Source organism: Triticum urartu, chromosome 3A (genome assembly GCF_056163025.1).
Source record: "Triticum urartu cultivar PI428250 chromosome 3A, HENAU_Tu73, whole genome shotgun sequence".
Lineage (NCBI taxonomy): Eukaryota > Viridiplantae > Streptophyta > Magnoliopsida > Poales > Poaceae > Triticum > Triticum urartu.
The window spans coordinates 15,499,893-15,512,113 of NC_141875.1; the positions used below are offsets into that span (position 1 = coordinate 15,499,893).

At 46.5% G+C, this 12,221-nt stretch overlaps 1 protein-coding gene across 1 annotated transcript in view; it reads right to left on the bottom strand.

The window, feature by feature from the left end:
- LOC147977841 (uncharacterized) overlaps positions 1–11,167 on the bottom strand; it is an 88,197-nt gene extending 77,030 nt beyond the window's left edge. The window contains exons 1-2 of the mRNA XM_087545984.1: positions 10,981–11,167; positions 10,821–10,914 (exon numbers count right to left, since the gene is read on the bottom strand). Of these exons, the coding sequence (XP_087402110.1) occupies positions 10,821–10,914; positions 10,981–11,167 (281 nt within the window). The remainder of the gene's footprint in view (positions 1–10,820; positions 10,915–10,980) is intronic.
- Positions 11,168–12,221: the final 1,054 nt, after the last annotated feature.

Consider the following 12,221-nt stretch of genomic DNA (forward strand, 5'->3'; position numbering starts at 1 on the left):
CCTGTTGTTCTCCGGGTACACATCCTCTCTGTTTATTGCAGAGACGTGTATCAGGAGAACAGCGGGGAGGTGCTGCCGAAATTTTGCGTCGGATCCGGAGCATAGCATGGGAAAATGAACCCAATCTACACATACACTGGTGGGATTAGGACCTATCATTACCTATTAGAGTGTAGGTTGCATGGACGTAATAAAATTGACAAAGTAGATCAACTGATGAATATATATATATATGGTGAATTACATATATAATTGTTGTGTGTCCAGTAGCTCTGAAAGTCAAGATGAGTGACCGTGCTTGGATGTATACCGGTCACACTGGTCAGAACAAATGGAGCGCTGAATGGTTCACAAAAACTAAGGGGTTTGTGCAAGCCGCATTTGCAAATGGCCAAAAGAAAATTTGGTGCCCCTGTTTCCGGTGCGGCAATTGGGAAAAGAAGACAGAGGCTGAAATGGGCAAACACCTACAGAGGTGTGGTTTTACGCCCGATTATACGGTGTGGACATTTCATGGTGAGTCTGCCCAACGTGACCGAGCTGAGGTGGATCGTCGTCGCACCGATGAGCATGGTACCGGGATGGAAAACATGGTGCAAGGCTATGATGATGCTCGGGATTCGGACGAGGAGATGGAGGAATCTGCAAAGGCCTTCAATGAAATGTTGGAGTCTTCGAAACATCCGCTCCACGAGCACACTGAGCTTTGTCAGTTGGATGCCATCTCACAAGTAATGGCTCTGAAGGCTCAGTTCAACTTGGGCAGAGAATGCTATGACGCAATTATGACAGTATTTGGACGCTTTCTACCCAAAGGCCATGTAATGCCTGCAAACCTGTACCAGTCGGACAAAATCCTCCGTGCATTGAAGATGCCCTATGAGAAGATACATGCCTGTGAGAAAGGATGTGCCTTATTTAGGCTTGACTATGCGGACTTGAACTATTGTCCCATTTGCAAGTCTTCTAGGTATATTGTGGTAGACAACGGTATGGGTGAGAAGACACAGACCAAAATCCCGGTTAGTGTCTTCGGTATATGCCAATCGTACCAAGACTTCAACGTCTTTTCATGTTCGAAGAGACGGCCAGACAGATGACATGGCACAAAACAGGCAAAAGAACCGAACTAGATGCAGATGGGAATCTGATGATGGTACACACATCGGATGGTGTTGCGTGGAAAAAGTTTGATGAATTACATGCTGACAAAGCGGCAGATCCGAGGCATCCTCGAGTCGGCATCAGCACGGATGGGTTCAGTGTGTTTGGTATGATGGCAGCCCAATACAGTTGTTGGCCCGTATTTGTATTTCCACTCAATCTCCCCCCGGAACAGATTATGCAAAGAAAGAACATTTTCCTGACGTTGATAATTCCAGGACCCAACTATCCGGGCAAAAATATGAATGTGTACATGCAGCCGCTTAAGGACGAATTGCAAGAAGCCTGGGATAATGGGTTCAAGACATACGACGCCTTTAGCAAACGGAACTTCATAATGCGTGTCTGGTACATGTACTCGACGCATGACTTGCCGGCGTATGCGCTATTCATTGGCTGGTGTGTGCATGGAAGGTTCCCGTGCCCCACATGCAAGGGAGCTCTTGAGTTTCGTTGGCTTCAGGCCGGTCGCAAGTTTTCTTGCTTCGACATGCATAGACAGTTCCTGGATCCTCGCCATAAGTTCAGGAAAGACAAGAAGAACTTCATCAGGGGTAGAGTTGTCAAAAATTCTGCACCACCTGCATTGACAGGCCAACAGACCCTGGATCAGTTAAACGCTCTCGAGCCATATCCACAACGTCCAGGGTACTTCAAGGGGTATAATACTAAGCACGCGTGGACTCACAAAACATGCTTATGGGATCTGCCTTACTTCAAAGACCTCCTTTGCCCACACAACATCGACGTGATGCACACTGAGAAGAATATCGCCGAGGCACTTTTTGGTACATTGTTCGGCATAGATGGGAAGTCAAAGGATAATACTAAGGCTAGAGTCGATCTGGAGGCGCTATGTGATAGGCCGTTACAAAACATGAAAGAACCAAAAGGAAAGCAGAACTGGACGAAGCCAAAGGGATGGTTCAATCTTGGAAGGCCAGCTATGACGGAAATTCTCTTGTGGGTGCAACAGCAGTTGATGTTCCCCGATGGGTATGCAGCGAATCTAAAGAGGGGAGCGAATCTTGATAAACTGAAGATATTTGGTCTCAAGAGTCATGATTGGCACATATGGATTGAGCGGGTAATGCCGGTGATGTTCCGTGGCTTCATCCCTGAGGATGAATGGCTAGTACTGGCAGAACACAGCTATTTCTTCCGTGTTCTTTGTGCGAAAGAACTATCGCCTGGCGTGCTAGAAGAAATGGAAGAGTTGGCGCCGGAGTTGATCTGCAAGTTAGAGAAGATCTTTCCACCGGGCTTCTTTAATCCAATGCAGCATTTGATTTTGCATCTCCTGACCGAGGCAAGATTGGGGGGGCCCATGCAAAATCGTTGGTGCTACCCAACTGAGAGGATGCAGAAGACGCTTCGAGAAAAATGTAAAAATAAACGTAGAATTGAAGCATCGATGGCTGAGGCATTCATCACAGAGGAGGCGGCAAACTTCGTAACAGCGCACTACGAAGCCAAAAATTGTCATTTGCATAATCCGAAGCCTCGGTACAATGCTGACGAGCCTAAAAAGGGTGGATCCAACCTCAGCCTATTCAAAGGGAATCTCGCACCAGCTAGTGTTTCACATCCATTATCTTTGGATAACAAAGAATGGCGGACCATTTCGTTGTATATCTTCAACAACCTGATAGAAGTGCGGCCGTACATCGAGTAAGTTCTCGGTACATTGTTTCACAACTTCTATTTCCTTTAAACTACTCTTATTCCTGGATATGTCATACAGTCGATACGTCGCCATATTCTCGTATGGAGCGGAGATCCAAAAGGATTCCGTCGAAGAGTATGAGCTTCTCGCAAAGCAAGGAGGTGGCTATCCCAGTTTCATCTCTTGGTTCAAACAAACGGTAATTTCTATTAGACAATTTCATTTCATTCCCTAATTTGTGCATAATGCAACAATCCTTTCATATTAAACTTGTAGGCTAATTCATAGTCTATGGACGCCGAATTGAGACAAGTAGCTAATGGTTTTGACTATAAGGTCCGTTCATTTGACAAGTACGACATCAACGGGTATCGCTTTCGTACCTATGGCAAAGAGCTATCTATGGCCGACCGAAAGTCTACAAATTGTTGTGTATCTGCTATCGGCGAAGGAGGTACCGAGTATTATGGGAGAGTTGAAGCAATTTATCAACTTCTGTTCTATGGTGAAAACCCACCGAATGTCGTAGTCTTCAAATGTTATTGGTTTCAGCCGAAGGAGACTAGAAGGACTCATGAACATATAGGGCTAGGTGAAATCAACCAAAGCACTCATTTAGATGTTCCTGATGTCTATATTATGGCTCAACAGGCGACCCAAGTATTCTATCTACTGTGGGCCTGCCAAACTAATCCAAATCTGAAAGGTTGGGATGTCGTTTATGAAGTGCCGCCACGTGCTAGACTTTCTCCCCCAAAGGAAGAGGATTATGAACCTCACATTAACCCAGACACATATGAAGGATAATTCTTCCAAGAGACACGTCTTTCCAAAAAGCGTTTCAAGAACCGCTATACTTCACACCAAAACATTGAAGTAGACAGCGACAATGAATCCTACATCACCCCAGAGGAGGAACAAGAAGAGCTGGAACAAGAAGAGGTTACTGCTGCGGATGACCTGTCAATGCTTGACCGATTACGTCAAGGTGGCCTTACACATGTTGATGCCAATGAACCCTATGAGCCCATCATTGATTATAGTGATGATGATGATTATGCATTTATTGATGATACTAATCGAGATTATTAGTAGTGTCAGGTATTCAATTTTTTTATGTTGTACTTGATGATGATACACTTAAGTGATATACATATTATTATTCATGTCGGTACTTTTTTTATGTTGTACTAATTTCGTTTATTCTTTGTCATGGCAGGTGTTGAAACATGGTGGGCGCTGGTCGGGAGCGCGCCGAGGCCCCTTCTTCGTCGGCGCGTGGTGCGAGGTCTTCCATTCCACACGCACCTCTTCGCCGAGCGTTGCTGGACAGTATGGCGACACCGCCGGGCCCTTCTTCGTCGACCGCGGTGCCCAGCAGGGGACGAGGTAAGAAGAAGAGAGGAGGTGGAGCACGTGGTCGCGGGAGAGGAGGTAGGGTGACTCTTACGGCGCCTTCCTCGCCACCGCCCCCAGCTGTTTCACCCGAGCACGTGACTGCTAGGCTGGACTCGTCTGAGGAGGAAGCTGCACGGACTCCGGTCCACGAGCCTTCGGTCCACGAGTCTTCGGCCCACGAGCCTCGGGTTGACGGGCCTTCGGCCCACGAGACCCCGGAGGAGCACATGTCTGGATGGGGTACCTGGTCGAGTCAGCCTGAGCATGGCGGGGAGCCGAGTGGCCATGCTGATGATGGCGGGGAGCCAACTGATGAGGAGGGGGAGGAGGGGGGCAACGTCTACCAGCGTGGTGCTACATGGCTCCCGTCCGTGCCGGTGACCCGCGAGCAGAGGTGGTTGATTTTCCCTGATGGGGAGAGGTACGTAAGTGCATTTAATATTTTTGTACCTTCTGCATTCACGTTTCTTCAAATAACTAATGCGTTGGCCTTGTCATGCTGCAGGGGTTGGGACCACCATCATAGTGTCCGCCGGCCCAACTCCGTCCTTGGAGTTCTTTGCCGGCAAAACTTCCCGGGGTTTGTCACGTTGCCTGGTGAGGGTCGGCTTCCAGAGCTTGGATTGAGCTGGGAGCACTACGTGGCTGCCCCGGCCCCGCCGGATGAGATTATCGACGGTGTCGTGTGCGACACGAGGGCAGACATGGTGATCAGAAAGTTCTGGGTAATTTCTCCTTTACACATTTAAAAATCTTCAACTAGCTAGTTATTAATTGTACTAATCAATATTGTCTCATTTGATTGCAGACATTCTACAGGTGTGAGGAGGGATACCAGGAGGATGCGGCACATGTTATCGAGAACGTCTGCAAGCGCCTACTCCAGAACTTACAGCACGAGGCTCGGGTGCAGGCTGTTCGAGACTACTACGCCTTGCGTGGTATCAAGAAGACCAAGCCGGCATGCCGCGATAAGTTCCTGAGTAAGGAGAAGTACATGAAGGTAATTCTTAAGGCCTTCTCTACTTAAGTTCCTTCATTTAGTAATTCTTAGCCGTAGCGCTCAAGTTTCTATTTGCTAACTTAGGCGCCTCCGAGATGGTGTGCGGATCGGATGGATTGTTGGGAGGTGTTGGTCGATGAGTGGTGCTCAAAACAATGGCTAGCCCTCCACAACAAGGTATGTGGTTTGCTTCATGATTCATGCAATTCATTCATCATGCTAGCTTGAGCCCTTTAATTACTAATTTTCATTGTTTCTCTCTTTCAGGCACGCTACAATAAGGCGGATAAGGTGCCAGAGGTGTACGACCTGTATGCCATGGCCCACACTGCCTCTTTCAACAAAGTCAAGGCTTTCTCTCAGTCTGACCTTGATGATGCAAACAACTTCACCAACATCTCCTCCCACAACAAGCTCGTGAGATATAGAGATGAGGGGAAGGCAAGGAAAGGGGAGGACTTTAACCCGAGCCAGGGTCCCATTGATCCAGAGCTGGTGATGATATCTGGTGGCGGGAGGTCCCATGGCTCCATAGCCATTGGAGATGGACTTATCTGTTGTCCTAGCACTCTCCTAGAGATCAAGGCGCGCCAGTCGAGCTCCGCTCCTGAGATAAGGCCTCGTGAACGGCCAGTGCAACTCGCCATCAAGGTTAGTGATACGTACTCAGTTATCTTTCTCCATTACATTGTGTGCGCTTCCATCAATGATTACAAATGGTCATGTGAGTGGTGTTGCAAGCTTCTATACAGAGTGAGAGAGATAGAACGGAGAAAATTCTGGCGGAGGCGGCGGAGAGGCAGCGGGAGTTGGAGGAGAGGACGACAAAGATGATGGAGGAGGAGAGGGCACGGAATGACATGCAAGCAAGGGCCATGTACGAGCTCCTTGTGGTAAGTTTCTTCTGCAGATTAGCCAAAACATTCATGTAGTGTTTGCCTCATTACTAACTAGTATGACTGAGTCGTCAAAACCAAATGTGCAGTCTGTGTGCGAGAAGACAGGTCAGACCGCTCCGCCGATGCCAGTGATTGCTCCTGGGACCACGGTGAGTTTTTATTTGAATGGACATTACTTGCTAGTCTTAACATTTGAGTGTCATCATGCTAACAAGACATTGGAAATGATCTTTGGTGCAGCGTAACTCCAGACAAGCATCGCACGATCCTTCTCCAGCTACCGACACGAGCCACCCCGCTCCTGCATCTCCTGGATCTTGGTAAGTTTATCTAGTGTTTTGCTTAACACATGCATAAAGACCTAGACTTAGCTTTATTTCCTCCAATGCTTACCATAATGACCTAGAGTTAGCTTCTTCTCCTCCAAAATGACTTAATAAGCTTACTAACCTCCGAAACCACCCATTTTACCTAAGTTAGCTCTAAAACGATCTGTACTTAGCTTACTTATGTCAAAAATTGCATAATTAGCTTAGTTAGCTCAGAGACGATCCATTTTACCTAAGTTAGCTCTAAAATGACCCATTTTACCTAGGTTAGCTTATAAATGATCCAGTTCATCCAAGTTAGCTCAAAAATGACCCATTTTACCTAGATTAGCTCCTAAATGATCCATTTTACCTACGTTAGCTTTAAAATGACCCATTTCACCTAGGTTAACTCCAAAATGACCCATCTTACCTAGGTTATCTCATAAACGATCCATTTCAACTAATTTAGCTCATAAACAATCCATTTCACCAAGTTAGCTAAAAAATGATCCATTTCACCTAAATTAGCTCTTAAATGATCCATTTCACCTAATTTAGCTCAAAAAGATCCATTTCAACTAAATTAGCTCATAAATGATCCATTTCACCTAAGTTAGCTCAAAAACGATCCATTTCAACTAAGTTAGCTCATAAATGATCCATTTCACCTAAGTTAGCTAAAAAACGATCCATTTCACCTTAGTTACCTCAAAAACGATCCATTTGACCTTAGTTAGCTCATAAACGACCCATTTCAACTAAGTTAGCTCATAAATGATCCATTTCACCTTAGTTAGCTCATAAACGACCCATTTCAACTTAGTTAGCTCATATATGATCCATTTCACTTAAGTTAGCTCATAAATGACATACTCTTCTTGTTCTAGTCTTCTTCTTGTTCTACTCTTCTTGTTCTAGTCTTCTTCTTGTTTTACTCTTCTTCTTGTTCTACTCTTCTTGTTCTAACTTTCTTATTTTTCATTTTGCAGATTTCATTCACTTGACGAAAGCTTGCATAGATGGAGTGCTCCTTATCCCTTTCTCTGTTTCTTTTGTATCGTTGAACTATGCATGTATCGTTGGATGAAACTATTGTAATATATATGGTTGGATGCCTCTATGTTGAACTTGTTATGTATGATGGAACTATGCATGTAATATATATGGTTGGATGATGAAGTTATGTGTTGGATATCTTATATGTTTGCTCTGTAATGGCCTTTTGAAATATATCTATATATGTCATATATATTTGTGATGAAAATTGTTGGATTTAATAAAAAACAGATAAAAGAGCCAATATGCAGGCTCTTTGCCGTCTGCCACCGACGGCAACGGGCTCTTTGCCATCTGCCGCGGACGGCAAAGAAGACACGTGGCATCCAGCTGTGCTTCCTGGGAGCTGACCCATTTGGTCAGTTTGCCTACAGTGGCAGACGGCAAAGAACCTGCACTTTGCCATCAGTGGCAGACGGCAAAGAACCTGCCATGTAGTGACTTGTAGATGACATCATACGGCGGACGACAAAGACACTAGAAATTTTGTCGTCAGCGGCGGACGGCAAAGGCCTGCCGTTAGCCACTTAACGGACTGACAGCGCAATTATTGCCGTCCGCTCTCTTTGCCGTCCGCCGCAGACGGCAAAGGGCCTTTGCCGTCAGCCGCCAGGAAGCAGACGGCAAAGTAGCTGTTTACCGTAGCCTACTTTGCCGGAGCCTTTTGCCGTCCACGGCTGACGGCAAAGGCCTTTGCCGTCCGCCGTTCATGCCTTTGCCGTCCGCCGTGGCAGACGGCAAAATAGCTGATTCCTGTAGTGAGATCTTTCAAATTATTTTCATCGTTGGTTCAACCTTTCTAATTTTCATCCCGGAGTATCTCAACAACCCATGTTGGTGTTTCGCATTGTCATTTTCAACATTTGAAGACCGAAGAAGAGTTTTCCTCCATATCTTGCTCCATTATCTTCAAGATTCAGGGTTCTAGCTTGATGCCATGCTCTCATCATTGTTTTCGATTGTGAGAAATCTTTTCACCCATCCGGAGTAATTCAGAGTATTTTTAGTTTGTTTCTCCGGAGGCTATCATCTCAGAATTATTCATTCCAGCATTCAACTCTCTTTCTCCAAATCTTACCGGTGCATCATTTAAGTATTATCTTATCAGCTCGTGATCTCTTCATTCTCTTGTATCTAAATTTCCACAAGTATCTTCTTTCATTCTCTAATTCTTCCCGGTGTTTCGTTATCTTTTCTTTGTTCAAATTCAATTCTCATGGTGGTTCATTCAAGATTCCTTTTCTATTGGTATCATATCAATTTATTCGTTCTTTCCAATCCTACCGGTGGATCGTTGAAGACCTTCCCAAGTTGACGCTATATCTATCTTCATCCTTGCTACGAGAATAAGTATTATGCCAAATCCGTCGATTGTCATCAATCTAAATTGATGAAGGATGAGCATAGCATAATCCTTATTCTTGTTTCATCCAAGTGATTAATTCCTTATTCTGGAGGCTCATAAAATTCTCAGTTTCTATTGTTTCATCGTTTTCTTTCCCGGAATTCCAAGTTCTCTTGGTTACATCATCGTGAAAATCCATCTAATCATTGCAAGGATTCACCTTGCGTTTTCAACTTCTCTTTCCTTTCGTGTGATCATCCTTTTGTTACCGGAGTTCTTCATGAAGGTTCTACATGATGGTTCATCAAGGATTTAATTCATTCTCGAAGTGTTCATCAAGATTCTTTTCAGAGGAGATCAAGTATTCTTCATCTTGCATTCCGAAGTGCAATTCCTTCTACCTTATCTTTTGAGGTGGTGTTATGTCATTCTTGATAATTTGAGTTCATGTTTCATGATTCACATGTTGTTAAGAATGAGGTATTTTAAATCCATCAACCTCTTCGTTGTAGTTATCTTGTGTCATGTTTTCACCTAAAGCCTTTTCTAAGGTTTGTTGCTATCTATGGTGCTAATAAATGACCCAAGTTCTTCTTTTTATCCTCCCGGTGAAATAGTTTCTCGTCTCCTTGTTCATATCAATCCAATTCTTTTTCCATTAGTGGCAGAATTTCACCTCATAGTTGTGAGATGTTCTCCATAAGCCCACATTAAGCTTATCCTTTCGTTGTTGATAATCCAACAACTCCGTTCTAGCATATGTTGTAAGCGTGCTCTCCCAAGATGTTGTTTTCTCCTCCATTCTTTTAATTCCATTCTTTTATCTTTTCCGGAGGCATTGTGGTGTTGCTCTCCTCACTCTTCATCTCGGTTTGTCAGGACCATGTTCTTTTCATGCTTACCCATTTAACCGGAGTGTGTGCCTGCTGCTCAAGTTCTTTCATCTTATCAAGTCTTGCATCTCTTTTCAACCGGAGTGCTACCCGAATTGGTTCTTTCTCTTCCTCTTTCTTAATGGAGTGCTTTCAACTTCGTTCATCGCCATTGCTTTCTTTCTTTCAATTTGCTCAACCTCGCAAGGTTCTTTGGTTTCACTAGTTTGTCAAAGAAGCAACTTAGTTTTACCTCTTCTCTTTCTCTTCCGTTTTTCCCTCCGGTGCCATCCTATATGTCGGGACGAGATCCTCTCGTAGTGGTGGAGTGTTGTAACGCCCCGAGACCGTTGCGCCAGGTGTCTTCCAGTTATTCGCTGTTGTTGCCTTGTCATTTGTTTGCGTGTCATGCATTTCATATCATGTCATCATGTGCATCGCATTTGCATACATGTTCATCTCATGCATCCGAGCATTTTCCCCGTTGTCCGTTTTGCAATCAGGCGCTCCTATGTCACCCGGTGTCCCCTTTTGCCTCTTTGCGTGTGCGGGTGTTAAACGTTCTCGGATTGGACCGAGACTTCCCAAGCGGCCTTGGTTTACTACCGGTAGACCGCCTGTCAAGTTTCATGCCATTCGGACTTCGTTTGATACTCCAACGGTTAACCGAGGAACCGAGAAGGCCTCGTGTGTGTTGCAGCCCAACACCTCTCCAAAGTGGTCCAAAACCCACCTAAACCCCATCCATATTCTAGGCCGTTCGATCACGATCACGTGGCCGCAAACCGTGCTCAATTTGGAGCCTCCTAGCTCTACATAGCGCCGTCATGGAACAAAGAGGATAGCGACGAAAACTGGAGGAGAGCGTCAAGGAACTTGTCTCCACACACAATGCTCCCAGCAGAGGATCAACGTCGGGGACGCCGCCATTGTGCCGATCCAACACCGAATCGAGGCTTTCGCCAGCAGACAACCACAACTCCGAGTGAGCAAGGGACATGACGAACACGCCTCGATGATGCCTCCAATGAGGGGGATGACATCCATGGGTGCCATCGCCGCCGGCCCGACGGAAGCCGAGCAAGATTTTCATCCACGCGTCGCACCTCACCACGCCACCTAGAGTTGGGAAACACCGTCCCAGAAGCTTCACACCGCCGCCACCGTAGCACGTCGCCACCACAGCTGCAAGCCGAGGGTCTACAACCGGACGCACAACAAGGGGAAAATCGGCCGCACCACCGACATCCAGCTTGGATAGAAAACCGCAGCCATCCCGCACCACCAGCAAGGTCCAGGACCACCCGCAATAGCCGTCACCCACTCCAAGGGACAACCTTGCAATGGTCGGACCTGCATCTCCATGAAGAGCCAGCAGCACCGCCGGGAGAGCCTTGCCGCTCACCACACCACACAGAGGTGGCCGGCCGCTCGTTGCTTGCCAAGACTCCATCTTGGCCGAGCCATCGGCGCCGACGCCACCAGTCTGGCCATGGACTCGCACCGCTGCCTCCGGAGTGCGCCACCAACACCCACGCTCTCAAACATGTCGCTGCCTGCTCCAGCCAAGCCCGCCGCTCCACAAGGCCCCCTGCCGAGCTCCGGCCGCCAGCCCCCACTCCGGCGCGTGAAGATCTGACCGACCACCAGCTCCATCCAGAAGACACGCCGCGCCGACACCGGCTCGCACGCTCCACCGCTATGCACCATCACCGGCCAGTCAGTACGCCGCCCACCGCCACCTGCCCGCGCGGCCCGCCCGACACGCCTGACTCCGATCTCCGCCATCGGTTGAGGAAGAGAGCCCCCCACGGCCCCGCACCAGGAGAGGGCAGACGAGATCCCGCCGCCGTCGACAACGCGCGGGCATTGCCCAGCGGCGCCCGCCGGTAGCAGCGGGGGGAGGGAATGAGGGTGGGAGCTGGGGGCGGCAGCTAGGGTTCGAGCGCCCGGGACGGCACTATAAATACAACACAGGAATTGCAAAGTATATATATTGCATGGACCATACTATTAGAATAACCATGACATAGTTTGAGGTAACAATACACATAAAGTTAAAAAAATTGGGACAAGATAAACATTTCCTGCATGGAATTAAGCTAAGCTATCATTCCCATTTGAATGCCTTAAATTCACCACATGCAACTGTTACCTAAGACTTGTTTTTTTTACCATGGCGAAGGGCGAAGGAAGAAGACATGCAGAGAAACCTTTTTGAAACAGTTCTGAAATTACGGTTTTTGTGTGCAAAATTACCAATCAACTGCGTGTGCGACATGTTTTTCTGGACAGAGGAGTATCGGTACTTCCTCCAATCCATATCACTTGTTGCTCATACGGATGTGCAAGATGTATTTTTGTGCTAATACATTTATTTCAGCGTTAAGTAATATGGATCGGAAGGAATATATTCCTTTGATAGAATATGAAAGATTGGTTGAATGGCTTTTCTTAGTGTATACCATCTCGAATCCTGGTATGTTTTCATTTTTACAATAATATCA